We start from the raw sequence: 21,269 nt of genomic DNA, 5'->3' as shown, positions 1-21,269 counted from the left end.
GAGGAGCTTTTAAAAAATGTTAATGACCACAGTCTATTCCAATATGAATTCAGTCAGAACCTCTGGGGCCAAGGCCCTGGGTCTGTAATTATATATATATATATATATATATATATATAACTAAAGTGATTTTAAAGTGCAGAAAGGGTTGAGAGTGCTGTAATAGACTCATAACTTTGTGAACATTTGTTGTATGTATTACATTCCCTCCAGGACTTGTGGCCAAGTCTAGACGCTGGTCGTGGCCGGCTCCTAGGTTAGATGAACCCTTATAAGAGGGCTTTCCAGAGCTTTTGTCAAAGACCTTTGATTGATACTAATAACGATAGAAAACTACTCTGGTTTTATTTTACATAGTCTTAGTTTTACCCATGAGCTCATGTGAAATTGAAACTCAGAGATACAAGTAGCCTTTGTTTTTGAAGGGCATAGATGTGTGGAGACGGCGCTGTATGGTGAGCGTGGGGGAACGTGGTGCATATCGTGCAGACTGATAATTTTTGTGGATAAACTTGGAAAAGGGATCTCTGAAAACTGTCCTCATCGCCGCAATGCAGCGATAGTGCTCATGAAATAGGAATTTCAGGAGACAAGTGTTCATGCCAAAAAGATGTTCTTGGCTATCATGTATCCCAGATGTAAAAGATAAGCTTTATTTTACATTTCTCTTCCCAGGTAGACCTGTTACCAAAGACACATTGGACATAGAACACACGAGAAAACGGAGATTGGTGTTTCTGCAGCCCAGAAAGCCCTGGCGCCTGCCCGTGTGGGTCTCTGCTTGGACCACCAGACTCTCAGCTGGTGATAGGACTGCTTCCCAAACTCAGGGTTTTCAGACTTGCTGTGACACCGTAAGATCTGCCTAAGGTTATTTGGCTCTTGTATTTTTTGGTTGTAAATCTGAGAGGGAAATTTTATCAGAACACTTTTTTCCCTTATCATGAAGCTGTTTGTAAATACGCATGAACAGTTGTAATGATGAAACATTTAACATTTATAGTTTATTGATGTCTTTATCAGTATAGACTGTGTGTATTAAAAGAGGTTATATAAAAATATTAGATAGATTTCATTTTCAAAGGTGTGTTTGTTATAAGTCAAAACTACCTTCTTGATAATATAAATTTATTAGAACATAGTTACGTTTTCATTGTTAAAGAATCTGTGACTCTCGAATTTCCCAGACTCAGTTTGCTTCTTCGTGGTGTGGGGAGAGCATAGTAGCACCCAGGGGGCTCTCATGGAACGTGTGCTGAGGGGACAGGTGCTTCAATCTGCACCACTGTCTCTCGGGGAAGAAGACCTCGGATATATTGCTATTAATGAGTAAGGGGAGTGATAGCAAAACTCCCTTATTTTTGTATAGTTCTTTGTAACATATGAAATCCTCCTCAGTGATTAAGTGAAGACATTGCTAAGTGTTCTTGTTGAAGGAGAGCTTAGTGGTAGGAAGTTCATGAACTCAAACAAAAACAAGAAAATTTAATTTGTCTCAGAAGGGGAGAAGATTCTGTTTCCTCATGTACACCAGTCTTGTCAGTTCCTCCACAAGCCTGAGTCTTTGATTAAAGATACAGATTTTGCTGTCAAGTCCCAGTTGTGTTTTGAAATTGTCCAAATGCTGCATGACAGCAAAGTTCAGCCTTGCTTTTCAGGTTTGCATAACATGATGCATGGGTGGAAAACACTTCTTATCAGTGAAATATGTACACTCTTGGATGCTGAATTGTACCTTTTAAAACTGTCTTGGGAAATTTTGAATTCAGAGGCTATTTTTCATGCAGACCTTCAGGCTGAGTTTTGTATCCATAACCTCCAGGAGTCCTCTCAGAGCTCTCGGAGCCCGGCCCTGTCCTGGAGGCATCTTGAGGTACTGGGCGAGCCTGGGCGGGCTGGTCTGAGGCGGACCCCAATCGTGTGATTTAGATTAGTTGCACTTCAATACTTTGAACCCTCAGGTTCTCTCTAGTGGGTTTAGTGATATCTACAAAGAGGTATTGTAAGGAAAGTGCTTGACACAGTGAGATGACAAAAAAAAAAAAACACAGTTTTAATAGCCCTTTAAGAGGCAAAACATCCCTGGAGACGTGGCCTTCTACAGGCCAGCTTAGCAGCCCCGCTACAGAGGAGCCTACAGGACGACTCCTTGTTGATGTCCCGGGTGCAGCTGGAGAAGCTACTTACACTCTGGCCATAGCACCAAGTAGTGATAGTTCGACTTGCTGCCGGTGGTCAGAAATGAGGCCATCATTCGGGATGAGCATCAAGCCATTTTAGAGGAACGATTTCATGTTAAAACAAGTTTGATAAATAATGGACACAGGTAACTGAACACCTTTGTACCTGTGTCTTTATATATCCATCCCCTAATATCTGGTACCACTTGAGGAAAAAAAGACTGTCTCACCCAGTTAACGGGACATGGTGCTTTAATCCGTATTTTTGTGAGTTACACCAGAATGATTAGAATCTATGCCCGTAGCACTTTAGTAAGCTGTGCTTAAACTTAGTTACCAACTAGAACCTCTTAAAATGTGTTACTTTTTAAATCTGCCTTCATCGGAACAGCAGGCCTTTGTTTCTGTCACTCCCGTCCTTTCCCTGCTTGACCCACGCTGCTTGAATTGTGTGCCTTTTGCCATAACTGAGGGCTGATTCTCTGGTAGCCTCCTCACCGAGTCTGTGTGTTCCAGGGACCAGCAGTGTGGGCACATTGCTGGAGGCTTGTTGCCCCACTCCGGGTGCACTGGATCTGAATCTGTGTTGTAGCAACATCCCCAAGTGATCCTTGTGTTTGAGAAGCACTGGATTAGTGTTTTGTGTTTTACTTAGTGGAACTGTGCTGTGGGAAGCATCACTCCTTTGAAAAAGGCTAGAGCATGGGAATGCGCTAGGGATCCCATCTTGCCACTTACTGTTCAGTTACGTGATATGGATCTGATGAAGCCGAGGGCTGTTCTAGAACACGTGATTGAGCTTACAGAGAGTCCTTTAACAGAAAGCCCTGAAACCCTGGGCCTTGGGCTTCCTGGCCTACCATTTGAGACTCCATATCTCCAGTCCTCTTTAGCAAAACGGACTGGCGATGCCTGCCACACCTGTTTTTCTAAGAGTCGAGTCAGGTGGGATCCTGTGTTGTGAAATGCTGGAGCTGTCGATGGGGCTGGGGTGGCACTCCTCCAGCCGGTGAGCCCTGCCTTGTTAGAGGTTGTGCTGGCTTTGCTAGAGGTCATCATGGTGATTGGAAGAGGTCTGTGTATTCTCTTCAACATGGCATTTAGATTTGAACCTGACAGTTTTCTGACCATGCTTGCAGTCCTGACCTCCAATTCCAAATAGCTACAGTGAGGATTTCATAGCAAAGTTTTAGATGTCTCTGTGCCCTGCTGGGCACCTAAATAGCTTGATTGCATCCTTTGTGACGCTGTGTCCTGTAACTTATTTTGTGCACAATATGTTGATGAATAAAGTTTTCATAACTCAAACAGGTCCTACTGTGGTTATACGATAATATATTCAATGAGATACTACTTTCTTTTATTTTTATTCATTAAAAAAATATATATATATATTTAAAGATTTTATTTAATTACTTGTCAGAGAGAGAGAGAGAAAGCTCACAAGCAGGGGGAGGGGAGAGGCAGAGGGAGAATCGGGCTTCCCACTGAGTGGAGAGTCCGACGTGGGACTGGATCCCAGGGCTGGATCATGACCTGTGCCAAAGGCAGACACTTAACTGACTGAGCCACCCAGACATCCCTATTTCCTGTTTTTTAAATATAATTTCCTTATATTATAAAAATATGTATTACTATATTATCATATTTAATTATACCAATTGTGTATATTATATGTAATTATATATTCTATTATTCTAAAGCTTTAAGTTTTCTGAGTCCCAAACCAAAGTAGGAGGCGATCGTGTGGTCTCTGTAATCGCATGAACTCCGATGACTTTTCTCTCTATGTTGAAACATGAGTGAAGGGTCTCTGCAGTGTCTCCCAGCTCCCTGTGGAACTGGTCATGGTTCTGTTTCTTGGTTCATAGATTGCTTTGGTCCCACAAATGGTCATGTGTGTTTCCAGAAACCTGAATAGAACCCTGTCCTGAATACTCTGATATCATCTGTTCTTGCCCCTCAGCTTCCATGTTCATTTCCTTTTTCATCCAGTTATTCAGTGTATTGTGCAGGGTGTTATTGTAACACAGCAGATGCATTTCCGAAGATAATGTAAAATGCATCCCACTGAATAGATGTTTAGTTATCCTTCAAAGTAAAATAACTTTGTTTCTGTTTTTACATTTTAATGATAATTACCTTTTGTGCAGTGTTAGTCTCTGTGCTAGAGACTTTATATGTTTTATTAATATTTTATTACTATAAAGAAGACACAATTATAGCAAAAGTTGTTAAGTGCTACAGAAAATGAAATGTGGAAGTCTTCTCCACCCTTCCAAAATTCCCAGTCCAGCTCTCCAGCAGGAAACAATGTTAGCATTTTGTATGTCCTTCTAGAAACTATGTGTATCCTAACCATATATATGTATCTCTCTCCTTTTTCAGTGAAATGGATTCATACAGTATAGGCTGTTCTGTAGCTAGGTTTTATTTACACATAAAGATATACTTTGGACTTCTTTCCATAGTAATATAGCCTGATCTAACTCATTCTTCTTTATTGTGCAGAATGTCCAATGTACAGCTATGACAGAATTTAAGTCTGCTATTGGTGATATTTAGATTGTTTCCAGTTTTTGCTGGTACGAACAGTGGGGCAGTCTGTAACATCTTTCTCTGTACATTTATCTTTACACATTTTTCAAGTATATTCAAAAGATAAATTCCTAGTAGTACTGTGGTCAAAGGATAGGGGTATTTAAACTTCTCATTAGGAGTGCCACGTTGCTCTCTTAGACAGTTGTGCTAATTTGCATTTGAAATTTAACTCTGAGAAGAGCCAAGAGTGGATGCTGTAAAGTGTAAATAATTTGATCCACGTTCTCAAAGGTGGAAAGTAGTTAGAGTCAGCTTTCAAACTCAGATTCACCCACACTGTTTCTTCTAAGCTAGATGTCTCAGTTACTGTTTTTTTTTTTTTTAAAGATGTTATTTACTTATTAGGGAGAAAGAGAACACAAGACGGGGGGCGGGTGGGCAGAGAAGAGGGAGAAGCAGACTCCCCATGGAGCAGGGATCCCGATGCGGGACTTGATCCCAGGGCCTGGGATCAAAACCTGAGTTGAAGGCAGACACTTAACCCACTGAGGCACCCAGGCGCCCCTCAGCTGCTATTTTAAAGCATAGAGATTATTCCTTATATTTTTATATTCTTAACAGGCAATCAGGCAGTTATGATAATTCTTCCATTATAAATACACATTCCTTTATGATTTTGTATATTGATTTTATATCCTGCAAGTTCATTGAATTCACTTATCCTCAGTTTTGTGGTGAAGTCTTTAGGGTATTCTACATATAATATCATGCCATCTGCAAAGAGTGACAGTTTTACTTCTTCCATTCTGATTTGGAGGCTTTTTATTTCTTTTTCTTGCCTAATTGCTGTGGCTAGGACTTCTGATACTGTGTTGAATAAAAGTGGTGAGAGTAGACATCCTTCTTTTGTTCCTGATGGTAAAGGAGGAGCTTTCAGATTTTCACCATTGAGAATGATGTTAGCTGAGGGTTTGTCATATGTGGTCTTTATTATGTTGAGGTATGTTCCCCCTATACCCACTTTGTTGAGAGTACTTACCACAAATGGATGTTGAATTTTGTCAAAAGCTTTTTCTGCAATTATTGAGAAAACCATATGATTCTTCTCCTTCATTCTATTAATGTGGTATGTCACATTGACTGATTTATGAGTGTGAAACCATCCTTGTATCCCTGGGATAAATCCCACTTGACTACGGTGTATAATCCTTTTAATGTATTGTCGAACCCAGTTTGCTAATATTTTCTTGGGGATTTTTGCCTCTCTGTTCATCAGGGATATTGGCCTGTAGTTCTGTTCCTTGTGTGGTTTTACTGTCGGGGTAATGCTGGCCTTGTAAATGAGCCTGGAAGCTTTCCTTCCTCTTCTAAGCCCTTAATGGTGGTCCTGTGAGATGGACATTGATTATTATCCTGATTAATACATGGAAAGACCTGAGGCTCAAAGAAAAAAGAAATTAAATTTTAAAATGTAATCAGAAGATGGTCCTTGACCAAAGGCCCTATGACCCCCCAAACTGCCAGAGCACTCGAGATTTAAAAATGCTAGAAGAGGTGAAATAAGGGGTGTGGGATTAGTGGCTTTGAATGTATTGATATTGGCGCATTATGTTCATGAACAACAGGAAAATACAATTTCTGGCCATGGGGCCCTGTCACACCTCAAGCCAACAGTAGCTCAGAAACAGCTTTCTTTTGGCTGCCTCTGTGTGTGACGGCCCTGGGGAAAATGGGTGATTTACAGTTCACTGCATTTGACCCAGAACTTTCCTTAGACCTCACTGCAGACATAATCAGTGGCATCACATCTGTCAGGATGGTTCCTTTTTATTATGTTGACTCTTCCTCTGTCTCAGCTGCTTTTCCTCTTAGCTCTCTCTGTCTTAGGCTCAGACCACATTTTTTTCTTACCTGCCCCAGTTCTAAAGAACTAAGATTTTCTCTGGAAGGCCGTGGGATCCATTCTTGACTTCAGATTGAAACTTTGCTGTTTTCCTGGCCAAGTATATCCACCGAACTTAATCCACAGACATTTCTTAGAATAATTTTTTCCCCGTTTTTGCTTTTAATTATTTTCTGTTTATAATTCACAACCTTAGTCAATTTGCTCTATTTTATGATTGAAGAACCTGAATCGTAGACGCTCATGTGACTTCAGACGCCAGCCAGCCAGAGTTCAGATGACTGTTTGCTCTCCACTAGTTCCCGCTCCATCGGGAGAAGTCTCCAGTGTAAGAAACAGGTTCTGTTCCAAAAATCCATTTGTAGGTCATTACTTGGCACTTGGATTGCATTTTACCGACGGTGGGGGGAAATGTTATAACCGGTGATTAGGCCCCTTGGCCGGCCTACAGAAGTCTGTTTAACTCTTATATAACCACCTAATGATGCATTTGCAGTAAAAGTAAGAGAATGATCGTGGGATTCTGGTTACAAAGAAAACTCTCTTTCCCAGGAAAAGCGTCCAGTCGGAAGACAGGACACAGAGGGAACTGGAGAGTCTGCAGGGACATCAGGGGGCTGGGAAGGCTGCTAGAGGCTGGGACACTGTCTAAAGCCCAGTTTGTTGTTAAAACTTTGAGGATCTGGGTGGTTGTTAGACACTCGGCGCCCTCATAACTTCCACAACAGCTGTGATTAGCATCGACAAAATAGATTATCTGAGAGGATATTAAAGAACCTCACAGTAAAAACAAACCAGCAAATCAGAGAAAACATTCCCCCTTTCGTCCTCCAGGTGGTGAGGTCAGTGGAGCTGGTTCCCTGTTGGCCCACGGACCCCATGAGCTGGGGCAACCGGACTGAGTTCTGGAGAGAAGGAGTGCGTCCCAGTTGGGGGGAGAGGAGCCTGTGATGTCTGTGTGGAGTGTTTGTCCACGGAGTATCTGGCTCTGGAAAGTGACCGCATTTATGTCCTGTGGCTCGTTCTCCTTGCACGTTCTAGGCTGCCTTGCACTTCAGCCTACAAACAAGCATCTTAAATTTCACTTGGCTTTGGAGAAAGTGTAGTGCCTCTTTAGACGCCCCCGCCCCTGATTCGTGTCTCATTGTCCTCAGACATTTGCATGCAGCTTTTTTTGTTGTTAGTAAAAGGGAGAATACATTCAGTGAGAGGAAGCTGTGGTGACAGGGTGACAGAACCTCCCTGAGGCGCTCTCAGGGTGAGATCCCGCCTCACTGAGAAAGCGAGGGGAGGCCTGCCACTGCGCCTGCCCTGCCCTCCCACTGGGCAGGTGACACGTGGGCCTGCCAGCGCCCTGTGCCCGGTGCCTATCCCCAGAGCGGGAAACTGCCTTTACTACGACGCTCAGGATCTCTCCCTGTGGTCCCTGCAAAGGAGGGTGGACCCATGACCACTTTCAGAAGTGGTAAGACAGGAGGAGAGAAGTCACCATGACCCGGTTTTATGTATATTCTGATGTTTATAGATTCTTTGTCTTTCCACTAGGATAATTTATAAAGAAATTGTTTGGGGTCCATGTAATTCTTCCATCTCTTACGATGTAGAATTTGTGCGTGTGTTTTGAGGAGTCTTCTGTCCCAAAGGTAAATACAGTAATGATGCTGAATTCGTGCCCAGTGTCTTCTGGGCGCCAGCCTCAGATTGGAAGTGCGCATCGCTGTGGCGCACTCTGCTCAGAAATGCCCCTGCCGTGGGGCGTGTGTTGGGTGAGAATGCACCCGGGGCCCTTCCTGGTGGCCCTTCCTGGTGAGGCCCAGGTTTGCCAGGTTGGCTGACCATGTGCTCAGACTGAGCCGAGGTGGTTTCTTCTGCTGCCTGCGTGTCTGCAGGAGGCTGGGAGACACCTGGGAGAGACTGGTCTGGAGGCTCTTCCGTCTGCTTCGAGGACTGCCCTGCGGGAGGGGTTAGCAAACCACACCGTCTCTTGCTGTTTTCTTGTGAGCTTTCACGTGCGGGTTAAACAGACCGCGGGCAGTGGGTGGCGCGTTGTTCTTACTGCAAATTCCCCGATTTGGTGTGTGTGGTCAGAGGTGAGGTGGGTGAGTGGGGAGGGAGGAAGTTGTGTTTGCTTTCATTTGTTGGTGGGACAGAAACATGGTACTGGTATTTTGACTGTTAATTTTCCTTTACATTGAAGGGCCCGGACCTTCTGGCAAAAGGAAAAAAGTTAAGAACAAAAATCTGATTTCAAGCAAATCCTAACCATACTATTATTTTTCTCATGTGCAAGCAATGCTACATAACACAGAAGACAAAGTAATAAGTTCTTGGCAACTTTCGTGGCATGCGTGTTCATTTTTTAAGCATTGTAGTCATCAGTTGAGGGGGAAAAATGGTGTCTGATATCTCGATCGCAGCAATTCTTGGCTTAGCCGATTACTTTTTATTTTCTTTTGTTTCTTCTTATTCTAGGACCTGAGAGACTTAGGGGGAAAAATCATATTTTCTTGAGATTTTTCTAAGACATAAGACGTTCTTAAGATTATTCAAATTATTTTAACCTACACAACTCACTGCCCTCATGACGGCCCTTCATTTTGTCCTTACTCCTGTGTCCTAACACCTCACGCCTGGGGGAAGAGTCACAGGGCGATGTTGGTGCCCTCTCTGTCCCCATCCTCTCCTAAAATGTGCTAAGTCTTACCCCATACTTCACACCAAGGATGAGGACGGGGAGAGAAGGACTGAAAGCAGAGGTGGGGAGGCGCAGGCGGGACGGCGGCTCTGCGGGTGCACCGAGCAGCTGTGGGGCCCCTTGCAGAGGCTGATGGGTTCCCCCGTGCTCTCGACTCCTTCCAGTAGCTTTCCTGTCTTGTCTGCATCTTTGCCTGCCGGCCTGTCACTGGTTGGTTTTGTATCATTTTCTCTCTTAGGGCCAAGAAATTGGAACATGGCCGTGAGCAATGGAAACAGCGATTTTGTGGTTCTGAGCAACGGCAGCATCGCAACCAGTGCTCCCAACCCTGGCGCCCTCACGCCCTGTGATGGGGACCTCGCCACCCAGCAGCTCACACCCAGAGAGGCCCCGAGAACAAAAATGAGTCCGAATGGATGCCTGCAGGTCAATGGCAGTATGAAGTCCTCCTTTCTGCCCGTGGACAGCCACCAGAGAGCACCCGCGATGCTGTCCCCGTGCTGCCACCCGTGCCCGTTTCATCAGCCCCTGGCCGGCCAGAGCAGTCACCCAGAGGGCCGGCCCGAGGCTGGCCCAGCTGCGCCTTCTGCTCTGGCCTCGTGCTGCATGCAGCCACACTCCGAGTATTCTGCACCTCTGTGTCCCAGCCATTCGCCCGTCTACCAGACTGCGTGCTGCCTGCAGCCCTCTCCGTCCTTCTGCCTGCACCACGCGTGGCCCGGCCGTTTCCCACACCAGCCCGTGCAGCAGCACGCGGCCGGCTTCAGGTGAGTGTGCACGGGTTCTGCTCACCTTTGCGCCCACCCAAGTCTGCAGGGTGCCCGACTTGTGTTGATTTCCCCAAAAGGAGGAAGATACATACGTCAGAGAAGGAAAACCAAAATGCACATGAAATAATGTGTCTCTGTGTCATCCGTTGATAGACCCTCATGTGCTTTCTGCCTGCCTGCCAGTCGGTTTGGTGTCCCTGGTGACCTTGACTTACCCGTAAAACTATTACTGTCAGTTGCAGTTACTCCTTGTGGGGAATATGTCTGTGTCAAGGCTGCCTAAACAGGAGTCTTGATGGTCCTCAACCTTTATGACAATGAAGCAGTTGCTTCCTCAGGCTTCCCAGCGGCCATGTCCACCAGCTGTCCGTGTGGTTTGGGTGATCATTCAGTACATTGAGGTCAGACCTTTCCTCATGGGGGGAGCCTGTCGATCTGTAGTGTAGGTCTTTGAAAACTATGTTTTATGAAGCATTTTTGGGTCTGGTAGACAGAAAAGCGCTGGGCACACCTGTGTCTTGGCCGGCTCCCACCCCATGCCAGCGCGTGCTTTCTGCTCAGTGTCTCTTCCGTTGTCTCCTCCACGTGCACCGCAGGTGAGCGACATTGGTGTATTTTATGAAATACTAAGTGCTTTGTAGAGACCAAGTATCAGTTCACATTTCAGGTAATGAGCTGTCAGTGAGCTGGGAGAGCACTCCCCTTTTCTGATGAGGATATAGTTTACACACAGGGAGATGTGCCAGTCTGAAGTGCACAGCTGGATCGGTGTGGACCCTCATGGTCCACACCTGGCCCACTTGGAACGTTTCTTTCCGGGGTGATGGAGAACGTCCCCTCCAACCGCCGCCTCCTCGTTCCTGCTGTCTTCACCCGACAAGGTCGCTGTTCTGAGCTCTGTTACTGCACGCTGGTTTTGCCTGCTCTGAAAACTCGTGCGAATGGAGTCACACAGTACATGTGTTTCGTGCAGTTTCCACTCAGCATAGTGTTGGAAGACTCGTCTAACTGTGCGTAGTTTTCCTTTCTGTTGCTGAGCCACAGTCCACTGTGTACCTGGGACAGATTCACTGTCCCCTCCAGTGTCTGTCAGACCTCCAGTTGTGAAGTACGTCCTGGGGACGTCGCGTACATACGGCGTGCTGACTGTAGCTAAGAACACTGGGCTCTGTATTTGGAAGTTGCTAATAGAGCAGATCTTAAAAGTTCTCATGGCAAGAAAAGACTTGTAACTGTGGGTGGTGACAGATTTATTGTGGTGCTAATTTCACAATGTATACAAATATCAAATGATGTTGAAACTAATATAGTGCTGCATGCAATCACAGCTCAGTAAAAAAGGAGTCAGATCCAGGCAGAGGTTAAGTAATGGATCTTTTCACCTTCATCAGGTTCGGGTTGCTGTTGACATGATCTGGTTTCACTGTTTTAAAAAGAAGGCAGAGAGAGATGGGGAAAGACAGCGGGGCTTGGGAACCGGGGGACATTCCTCTGCAGCGTGTTTCTGCAGTTTCTAAATACGTTTTCCACGTCAGAAAAGCCACAGAACTACGGGAAGGACATGCCAAAGCCATTTCTCAAAAGGCTTGTCCTGATAGCGTTGTGCTCTGTGACCAGCTCTAGGCTCCTTCCACTTTGAATTAAACCGTGGAAGTAGTTGACTTTGAAATTGAATGGTCATTGGTATTGATGTTTTTGAATCATCAGTTACATGGTTGTGGGTGTGAGGGGAGACAGCTAGTTCTACATTTGGAGGCTGATCCCTCATTTAAAAACTTTTAGAAAATATTAAAGCTATGGGTAGAAAATATTAAACCAATTCTTTATGGTAGGCATGTCAATATTTTCAGGACTTTAGCTTCACATTTCTCAGAAACCGATTCTTAAAAGGATGAGAGTCCTATGTACATACACTTTAAATAGGACAGCATTGGGGTGGCTCAGTCGGTTACATGGCTGGCTCTTGGTTGCAGCTCAGGTCATGATATCGTGAGAGGTCGTGAGATCGAGCCCCGCAGCAGGCTCCGTGCTGGGTGTGGAGCCTGTTTAAGACGCTCTCTCTCTCCCCCTCTGCTCGCCTGCTCTCTCTCTAATAAACAAGTAAATAAATAAAACCTTTAATAAAAAATAAGACAAATGGAATGGCATTAAAAAACAGATAGGGGCGCCTGGGTGGCACAGCGGTTAAGCGCCTGCCTTCGGCTCAGGGCGTGATCCTGGCGTTATGGGATCGAGCCCCACATCAGGCTCTTCCGCTATGAGCCTGCTTCTTCCTTTCCCACTCCCCCTGCTTGTGTTCCCTCTCTCGCTGGCTGTCTCTATCCTGTCGAATAAATAAATAAAATCTTTAAAAAAAAAAAAACATAAAAATGCCATATTTGTCTATCAAGAAAAGTTGTAGAAAAAAGTGGAATATTACATGAGAAATTTTTTATATTTAGAATTTTTCTCTAGAATTTGAGCCTTTTGATCAACTATGTATTACAGATGTAGAACCTTTTACAGATGCCTGTAAAGGAGTGTCTGTTCGCAGTTGTGTCTACCACATACCTCACTGTAAAATGTGACCTGCCAAAGCTACTTCCTTATTTTATACATTCGGTTATTTGTATGATCAACAGTATTTACTGAGTATTTACACGTGCTGACCATCACAGATGTCATTCTGAACGAGGTGAGACTGCGAGGTGGTAGGAGGGAAACAGAAAGGCCAGCCTCCAGCCATAGCTACGAAATCATGAGACGTGTTTCCAAGAAGGAGCTCATGGGCTGCGGGTGAATAGAAGTCGCCAGTGCGCGGACAGGAACAGTTTGCACAAAGACGTGTGTCTGCACCCGCGCCACAAATGGGCCCACCCGGCTGGTGCTTGGGCTTGTTTTTTTTGGATTTCATTTGTTTATGAAACACTTAAGCCATAGAGAATGTTTTAAAGGGTCAGTCAAGTAGCAACTGTAATTTTATCCTGGCTCATTTGCGCTGCTCTCTTTCCTTACCTTCTCTAAAGTGATAGGTTCCGTCTTATCCCTTCTTGGCTCTTTAGGCTCCAGCGCGTCTCTTGAAAAGATTCATTAGATCAATCACCTGTGTGTGCTTTTTTGCTTTGTAACATTATCTGTTAATCTTTTGATCACTAAAATTAAGATCAGTGCAAGAATCATGGTAATACTCTATTTTAATCCCATTTATCACCAAATATGAAGTAGTTTACGTAGATGTCATTTTAGGCTTCCCAGTTCTTCATTTCTAGATTCCCATCTTCATGCCCACAGTCTGGCCCTTAATTATGGGGTCCAGTTGAGAACACTAAGGAATTCAGAAAGGCAAAAGGTGATGTCTTCCTACCAAGAGACAAGGCATACACCCGCTTGGCCATCTGAATCACCTGGGGAGTTAGACATTAAATAAGTACGATAATAATGATGTTTCCTTTGCAGTAGAAAAAAATAACTCTAGGCAAGCAGAGGGGGGAAGGAGCCCTGTGGGTTGATGAGGTGAGAGGCCCTCTAACTGACATGGGAGGGCTTAGGGTGGGTAGGGGGTGAGGGGAGTGGGGCGGAGCATGGAAAGAGGAGGGAGGGAGGGGACAGAGCATGGAAGAGGGAGGGGAGCAGGGGTGGAGCATGGAAGGGCTGGTAGGGGAGCAGGGGCAAACCATGGAAGGGGGGAAGGGAGAGAGGCGGAACAGGAAAAGAGCCCCCTGGAGCCTCTCACACTCCACAGGCTCTGGTTTGGGGTCCTCTTACTGCCATCCGAATGGAAGGGTAATGGTGTTGTGACACGATTAACAAGGAGTTCTGTGTCCAGAAACAACAGACAGATTTCCTAATGCAAGGTCTGCAAAGACCTGTTCTCAAGTGCGGCAGAGGAAGCCATGAATGATGCTTGGCAAGTCCCGGACTCCTGATCATGGGGGGAACCTGTGATGGTTCTGGGTGCCTGCCAAATGCAGGTTTACTTCCCGGAAGGTGGTTTCGCAGACAGATGGTCACTCTGAGTGCTCCCCGGGGACCAGAGGCTCGAGAGCTGTGCAGTTGAGCAGGCGTGGCACAGAGGAGCCCATGAAAGGGGCTGACAGTCAAGCACACCCTCATTCCTCCCCCGAACATGGTGCCTATGCCATTTGCAGCCTTCTCCTGCCATCCTTCCTGACTCTTCCAACGTCTGGCTCACTTGCTCAGAGGTGTTCATCTGTTTGCTTTTCCCTAGGGTGCTACTCACTTTCAACTCTTTTTCTTAACAAAGTAAGAAGTGAGAGCTCCTATGTTATGTTAGGAGAGAGAATTGACCACCTGAAATCTGGTTTCTCTGTATATGGTATATCACAACACCCGGGGGCCAGATGATGGCTCTGAGCGCCATTTTCCAAACTATCTTCCTGTGATGCAGATGCTCTGCGGTGATCCACCCTTTTCCCCTTTCCTGAGCCCTGGTGATTGAGTTATTTCTATTTAGTTGGGAAATTTGAAACAGAAATCACATTGAACACTTCATTAGCCCTGTGGCATGAACCTCGCACTGACGCAGATTGCAGTGTCTGTGAGTTGCGCCAGTCACTAGACTCAAACCAAATGCCTTTTCTAAGATGCTGGAGCGATGAGTGGACAAATTCAAGGTTAGTTATTCCCTTATGCAGCAAGTATTCAGTGAGTACGTACGTAATGGAGTCAGGTGCTGAAAACAGAGGTAAAAACGGCATGGTCCAGATCATAGTTGTATAAATTCTTCCCTCCTGTTTTCCTCTCTTACGATGACAGTTAGTACTAACAGCGACATAATCATGAGCCTTTACTTACTAATACAGATTGTGGGACTGCTGGGCAGGCATGTTGCGGGAAGGGATGGTCACACTGCGTATATAGACGTGCGCTGTTCACAGGGCCCAGCAGACTTCAGAATTCGGTTCTGAGTCCTACTGGGTACTGTTCATGTGCCCGGGGGCCACCCATGCCAGTTGCTCCCATACTGGACATTTCCATTCTGGCAGGACGTTTTCCTGGGCAAGGTGGTCTCTTTTCTCTCGGAGCAACTGAAGTCCCTCCCAGCTTCCGCGGCTGCAAGTGGAGCGTTAGCGATGTAGAGCGGCAGCCATGTTTGACAGTGAACTCGTGACTGTATCACAAAGAAATAGCAAAAGATACAATCCCTTTTCTTCAAAAATCTAAAGGAGTAAAGCCCTATACTATAAAAAATTGTAGTGGGTCAGTATCCTCGGAGGCCCCAGTTACATCCCACAAAAGCCACTGCCACATTATTTAGATGAGTCTGAAGGCAAAAGGATCGGCGTATCTAATTTGTAGCCGGCAGATCTATGATACGTCAGACAGAGTTTTTCTGGGGGTAGGGAGACAGCCCTCCTTGCAGGCACCACTGGCCCTACTTTACGACTCGCGTTTCTCTTTTCCAGCCCTCTCTCTCCCTTGCCTCCCCCCCTCCAGGTGAGGGGTAAGCACGCGGCTTCGCTCACACACGCCCGTGTGAGCCCTGGTGCTGCCACTTGCTGGCTTTGTGTCTCGGGCAGGAGTGCTTCTCTCTCAGCCTTCTTTTCTGTCTTGGCAGAGACGGGAGTAAGTGTTCCTCTTTGGGTTGTGTTCTTTCTATTTCTTCTCTTTCTCCTTGCTGCTGTTCTTCCCTCCGTTCATCTTGTTTCAGAAATCAAGCTGCGGCTGAATGCTGGCGGAAATAAATACATGATGTATTGCTTTTCACTCTTATCCCTCCGCCCCGAAGAACAAGTGTAGCACACGGCCCCTGGCTCGCCGTCTGGACAAGGAGGGGACTGTTGAGAATAAGCGGGTCTCTCCTGCCCGAGAGACCCAGAGCCGCTGTACTAATGCTAATATATCATCTGATTACATGGTTAATTTTAGAAGTCTGGTAAGATTTAATCTTGATTTCATTGAAACCGAAGTTTATTTTTAAATTCCTTAAAGTAGTCAAAATTAACTTTTAAGACAGGATAATGTTTGTAAAATCTAAAATGTTCCGAGCTTGCTTGCCAAAGTCAGACTGTTTGGCAGTCAGATGGGCTGAAGGCCTGTTTTATGGTAAGACTTCTCTTAGAGACTAATGTGTATAAAGGAATGGATTTCAGAGGGTGCCGTGGAATGCACATTTCAGAATTTGGACCTTGGTCGTCTTTTACTTTCATAGTAAATGTCAGCAAACAATGCCCTCTTTATTTCGTAAAAGTAATTAATATGACATTTTGGAATGAGGTAAACATGTTCCTTCTTCACCTCCTTTCCATGTCAGTGAGAGTTGTTTAGCAGATACTAGAGACTGAAGAGGAAAAAAAAGAGAAGTGGTTCAAATGTTCTCCTTTTCTTTTGGCTAAAAAAAAAAAAAGTTTAAAGAAAGGTAAGAAATTCGACCATCAGTAAACCCTAATGAAAGGATCAGGTACATCTCAGGAAGACCCCAGTCGCTTGCCAAGGGCACCCTATTTCCAAACTTAAGAGGGTGGCTAGCTGTCACTTAAAAGAATTTACATAACTTAATGTTTATTAGGAGCATTTTGATTGCTGTACTATTTTGTGTTCTTTTCAGCAAATTGACTCCATAAAAATGCATCTTTTTTTTTTTTTTTTTTTTAAAGCACAAACCAGATCTCTAACCAGTTAGTTGATATTTTGGATATGAACTACGCCTGGAGCATAGCTGGAACTCAGTAAATATTTGTTGAGTGAATGATCACAAAACAGTAATTCTTGGAACATATTATATAATGAAAGTTCACAGAGTTTAAACTTTTTAAGGAAACCTCATGAAGTTAGACCGGTCACTGGCATCAGGCACCGTGATGGTCTCAAAGGGTAGAGATGATTGGAGCAAACGCAGCTGCTCTCCAAGCACAGAGACAGAGTCTAGAGAGTCATGTGAGTCCCAGAGAGGGATTTGGGGGCCTTGCCTAAAATGCACACAGCCTGCAGCCCCGCCCCACGGGAGCAGAAGGCCTGGAGAGCTTGGGAGTGGGGGGTGGGGGGTGGCTGGCAGGAGCAGGAGGTCTGGAGGGGGTGGGAGTGGGAGCGTGGGGGGGTGGCATGTGGCCTCCTTTGTCTGGAAAAGGACCCAGAGGAGGGGTGACAGCACGTTGTGCTGGGTGCGTTCATCTCATGGGATCCTGGAAGCACAGCACGCTGTGATGGTCCGAGGAGACTGTTCCCCCGAGCAGCGCATGCCCAATGCAGTGTGAGCGTCATAAAGAACTTACTGTCTAAGTACTCACACACAGAAGCTGTGTACTTCTCGTATCTTGGATTCACTACCTTTCCCTGGGCCTGCTGACCCGAGTTTTGGTACTCCTGTGTCTCTCCAGGGCCTAGCACCGTGCCTGGCATTTAGTAAACACTCAAATTAATTGTTTAACAGGCTAATAAATAACTGAGCATCCATCAAGTCCTTCTTGTGCAGAGCTTATTTTTATGTGATAATTTGATAATGAAAATCAGGAACCATTGGTCTAATGTAGTAAGATATTTTCCCAAATGATGGGGGAAGACACCACAGGTTCTTTTTCCCTAAAAACACTCTTATTTCTGTTGTTTGGGTCTATTTGGGAGGATACTTCCTTCTGTTCTTTAAATCTCCCTGCAAATGCATTGGTTCTGACTTTTAAAAAAAATTGGGGGTACCTGGGTGGCTCAGTTGATTAAGTGTCTCTTGGTTTTGGCTCAGGTCATGATCTCGGTTGGGGTCCTGAGATCAAGCCCTGTGTCAGGCTCCATGCTCAGCGCAGAGTCAGCTTGAGATTCTGTCTCCCTTCGCCTCTCCCCCTGCTCTCTCTCCCTTCCTCTGTCTCTCAAATGAATAAATAAAATCACAGACTCATTCATAAGGAGCAAAGGGAAGACATGTAGAGACCTGGGCCCTCATACAGCGCCCACGGTGCCATCAAACTTGATCCTGGAGCCCCTTTGAGAAAGTCAGGTGGGGCCAGGAGCCTTTGCTCTGGAAGTCGGCCAGGAATAACCTTTCTGTTTGCTCGGCTCCAGCCCCCTCCAGGATATTTGCAGGTCTCGTAAGAGTGAGTTTTTAAAACTGGTGGATGAACCATAAATTCCTGAATTCTTTGTTCATATGTATTTTGTAAATTTAGAAAGCAGACTCAAATGAGAAGGTGCAGGTCCAGATGTGATAGATCCCTTGTTCTACGTGGATTTGCGAGTTAGGTGGTTTGAACAGTCCAAGGCTCTGATCGGTTACCGAGTAGTTTGAGGTTCAAGCATGATGCTTTCTCCAGGAATGTGAACAGTTTACCGCTTCTAAGCACTATTCTGTGTGTCTAGTAAGAAGCAAGGATTGACAGTTAGCACATTCATTCCTTCAGACCCTATTTGTGTGTCTGTGGTCGCCTGGGCCTGCCCACCTTCCCTTCCTGAGACACTGCTTTCATTATGCCTCTCGGCCCTGGCTCAGGGATCCTTCACGGTTTCCCCAAACTCCTTGACCTGGCACTGGAGTCGGGGAGGGAGTGTGTTTGCTGGAGGAAGGAAGGGCGGTAGTTCAGGGAAAAGTCTGTAGCCCTGGACAGGAACAACGGTGACAGATCTCAGTGAGTGAGATGACTGTAACAGGTTTTCTTCCTGCCATTCAGCAGTTTAAATAGAAATCTGGTTAATGATGGACTGGGTCTTTGTTCCCACTTAACAGATAATTGAGACTTAGATCATTTTTGGGGTCCCAGCCAACACTAAATATCCTGGGTCTTTATTTTTTAGGTATTAGCCTAGGAGTTTTTAGTTGTCAGCCATTGACCACCATAGTGACCACCAGAAAGAAGAAAAAAAAAAAAGATTTCATTGTAAAGCAATTCCTAGGAGACATGCATTTAAATGTATTATCCGATTGATAAAATGTCCCCCTCGCACACAGAGTAAAACCCCACCTTGAGCTCCACATTGTACTGATTCTTTTTCTTATTGTACTTTCTTACCCTCACCTTCTCCCAAAGCACATTCTACGCGAGCAGCATTCGCGTCTGGTGGGTATTTTGGCTTGAGGATTTTAGACTTCATTCCAGCATTCCATGCTCTTAAGTTAGTTAAGTTTAATAAGACTTTGCTGGCTTTCTGTGAGCTTTTCTTGGATCTCTTATTAGTGATTATTATTCACATCTTACTAAGAAGAGTATATGCTGTCCTCTTATTTAGCGTGTTTGGTGTGGGACTCACAGCAGTAGTCTGGCATGGAAAGGCTCACATTTAAGGGCAAGTGCTTTATAATTTAGTGTAATGTTAACTATAACACATGGCACTGTTTGCTTTGTAACCTCCAGCTAAACTGTGCAGGTGTAACTTCACGGGCCGAGGAAGAATGTTTTCTTTTAACCAAAGCTACTTTTCAGCTATTGAAAAATAGTTGTAATGAACCAATTGTGTTTATCAGTGTTCTAATGTCTTTAAACAGTTTCCTTATTAAAACATACGACATTCTTGGATTCCTCTTTTGGGGTGTGCATTGCATGGGACCAGAGCTGTGTGGTATTTTGACCTTAGTTACTGCCCCTCCTCTTTCCCCCTTCTAAGTGGCAGAGACAAAATGTGTTTGAAAATGAATTTCCCATGCCCCGCTTCCCTCACCTTTCAGTGAGCAGCCCAAGAGCTGCCTTTTAACTAGCAGTCTCTAAAGAGGAGATAATTAATTAATAATAGACGAGGAAGTGACATCCTTCCCCATCGTCCCCCAGTTTTGGCTGACACAATTCCTTTCTTGTTTACTGAAATCACTGGGGAAAAAATAGCTTTATTTCTTGCTTGCTTCTCAGGACCAGGCTCTACTAATAAGAAATTTCTTTTTAACTTAAATTGGAACTCAAGCTGTTCCATGAAAGTGAGGTTTGTTCCAGCTTATGGGGCTTTGAGTCTGAGTGGGACAGACAGAGAATCACGTATATTATGCACAAAACATACTTTTCTCTTGGAGCATCGCATGGAAATGCCTCCACAGTCACCAGGCTCGGTTACTATTGGAGGCCACTATTCTCTCACCCTTCCCTCTGCATCCCCACTGGACAGACGTTCGTAAGTGTCAGGTGTTCCTCTTCTGCCAGTTTTGATTAAGTTGGCCTAGGGATTTTTAAATATGTTCAAAATGCACATTTCTATCATTGTGTCTGCTGAATCTTTTATTACATCTCTGCAAAATTCTTAATGTCTCCAGGGGAAAACTGCAAATAATTTAACAGCTCAATTGGAGGTGGGATTTTCTCAGCTGATTAGTAGCCACTAAATGCTTCCCTGGGCTTTCAAGTGGGTAGAAGTGAAAGACAGCAAAGGAGATTCAGGATTCAGCAGCGAGATTGTCCATAACCAGACATTTTAGCAGTTCGGTCATTTCGAAAAACATGGTTTATTTTCTCCCGTAGGCTTCCATTTCCTGTCAGCCATAAAGCAAATATAAAACTTGTATGTTAAAAGTGTAGACATTCATTACTGAAGGTAGAAACGGTCATAATCAGGAGTCTAGATGTATCTTAGATGTAAATTCAACATGGTTTGAAATAGAATTTTAGCGTCACGTAGTTTACAAGTAAAATATTTTATTTTTCATTAGTTAAAAGAACCAACCTAAGATTTTGTGTTTAAAAATCATGATTTAAAAGAAAAGCAATTCTTAATCATTGTGAATCAAGTCTATAAAACATAGAGTACACTCACGTGCATTTCATGGTGCCACCAAGGTGTGAAGATGGGAAGAAATGAAGATGGTGGTCAAGAGCCATGTCTCCCCTTCTCTGACCTGCAGATGTAGGCTCTGTGTGGAAATACAATCAGCTACTAATGACTTCTGTGTTAATGACCTCCTGGAATATGTCTGGACATGTGCACAATTAAGACTATTTAGTTTCCCATCTGCATTGCAATTTAGATTATATAGCATTCAAATTATTTTTTAATTCTGCTATCACATGACTATCTCCTTTATGTAATGTCATAACGAAATTACATTTCTGAGAATTTTAATAGTAAGCTTTATCACTGTTACAAATTCTCTAAAGTAGTCCAAAATAATGAATAGTAGTCTTGAGTAAATGCACGACTGAGTAAAATTCTTTGAGTTATGAGATGGGACGTGGTTGTGCATTGTACCTGTGTCTTTGGCAAAGAAAATGGATTTCAGTGGCATAAAGTCTCAAATTTATAACACTATTAAGGTTTTATCGAAACCCTTCCCATATACC

The 21,269-nt window shown here is 44.6% G+C and overlaps 1 protein-coding gene across 12 annotated transcripts in view; it reads left to right on the top strand.

The window, feature by feature from the left end:
• The window catches only part of DISP1 (dispatched RND transporter family member 1), a 174,313-nt gene that overhangs the window by 121,245 nt on the left and 31,799 nt on the right, over positions 1–21,269 (top strand). For 6 of the 12 annotated variants that reach the window (XM_057315335.1, XM_026509474.4, XM_057315337.1 and 3 more), the window contains 2 exons: positions 676–854; positions 9,558–10,086. In XM_057315335.1, the coding sequence (XP_057171318.1) occupies positions 9,575–10,086 (512 nt within the window). In that variant the 5' untranslated portion in view covers positions 676–854; positions 9,558–9,574. Of the gene's footprint in view, positions 1–675; positions 855–9,557; positions 10,087–21,269 lie in introns of those variants that run through there. The other 6 variants (XM_026509467.4, XM_044387957.3, XM_048225207.2 and 3 more) reach the window with 1 other exon arrangement.

This window comes from Ursus arctos, unplaced genomic scaffold (assembly GCF_023065955.2).
Source record: "Ursus arctos isolate Adak ecotype North America unplaced genomic scaffold, UrsArc2.0 scaffold_2, whole genome shotgun sequence".
Lineage (NCBI taxonomy): Eukaryota > Metazoa > Chordata > Mammalia > Carnivora > Ursidae > Ursus > Ursus arctos.
The sequence above is the reverse complement of the archived record's forward strand: the minus strand, read 5'-3'. Positions and strand labels throughout refer to the sequence as shown.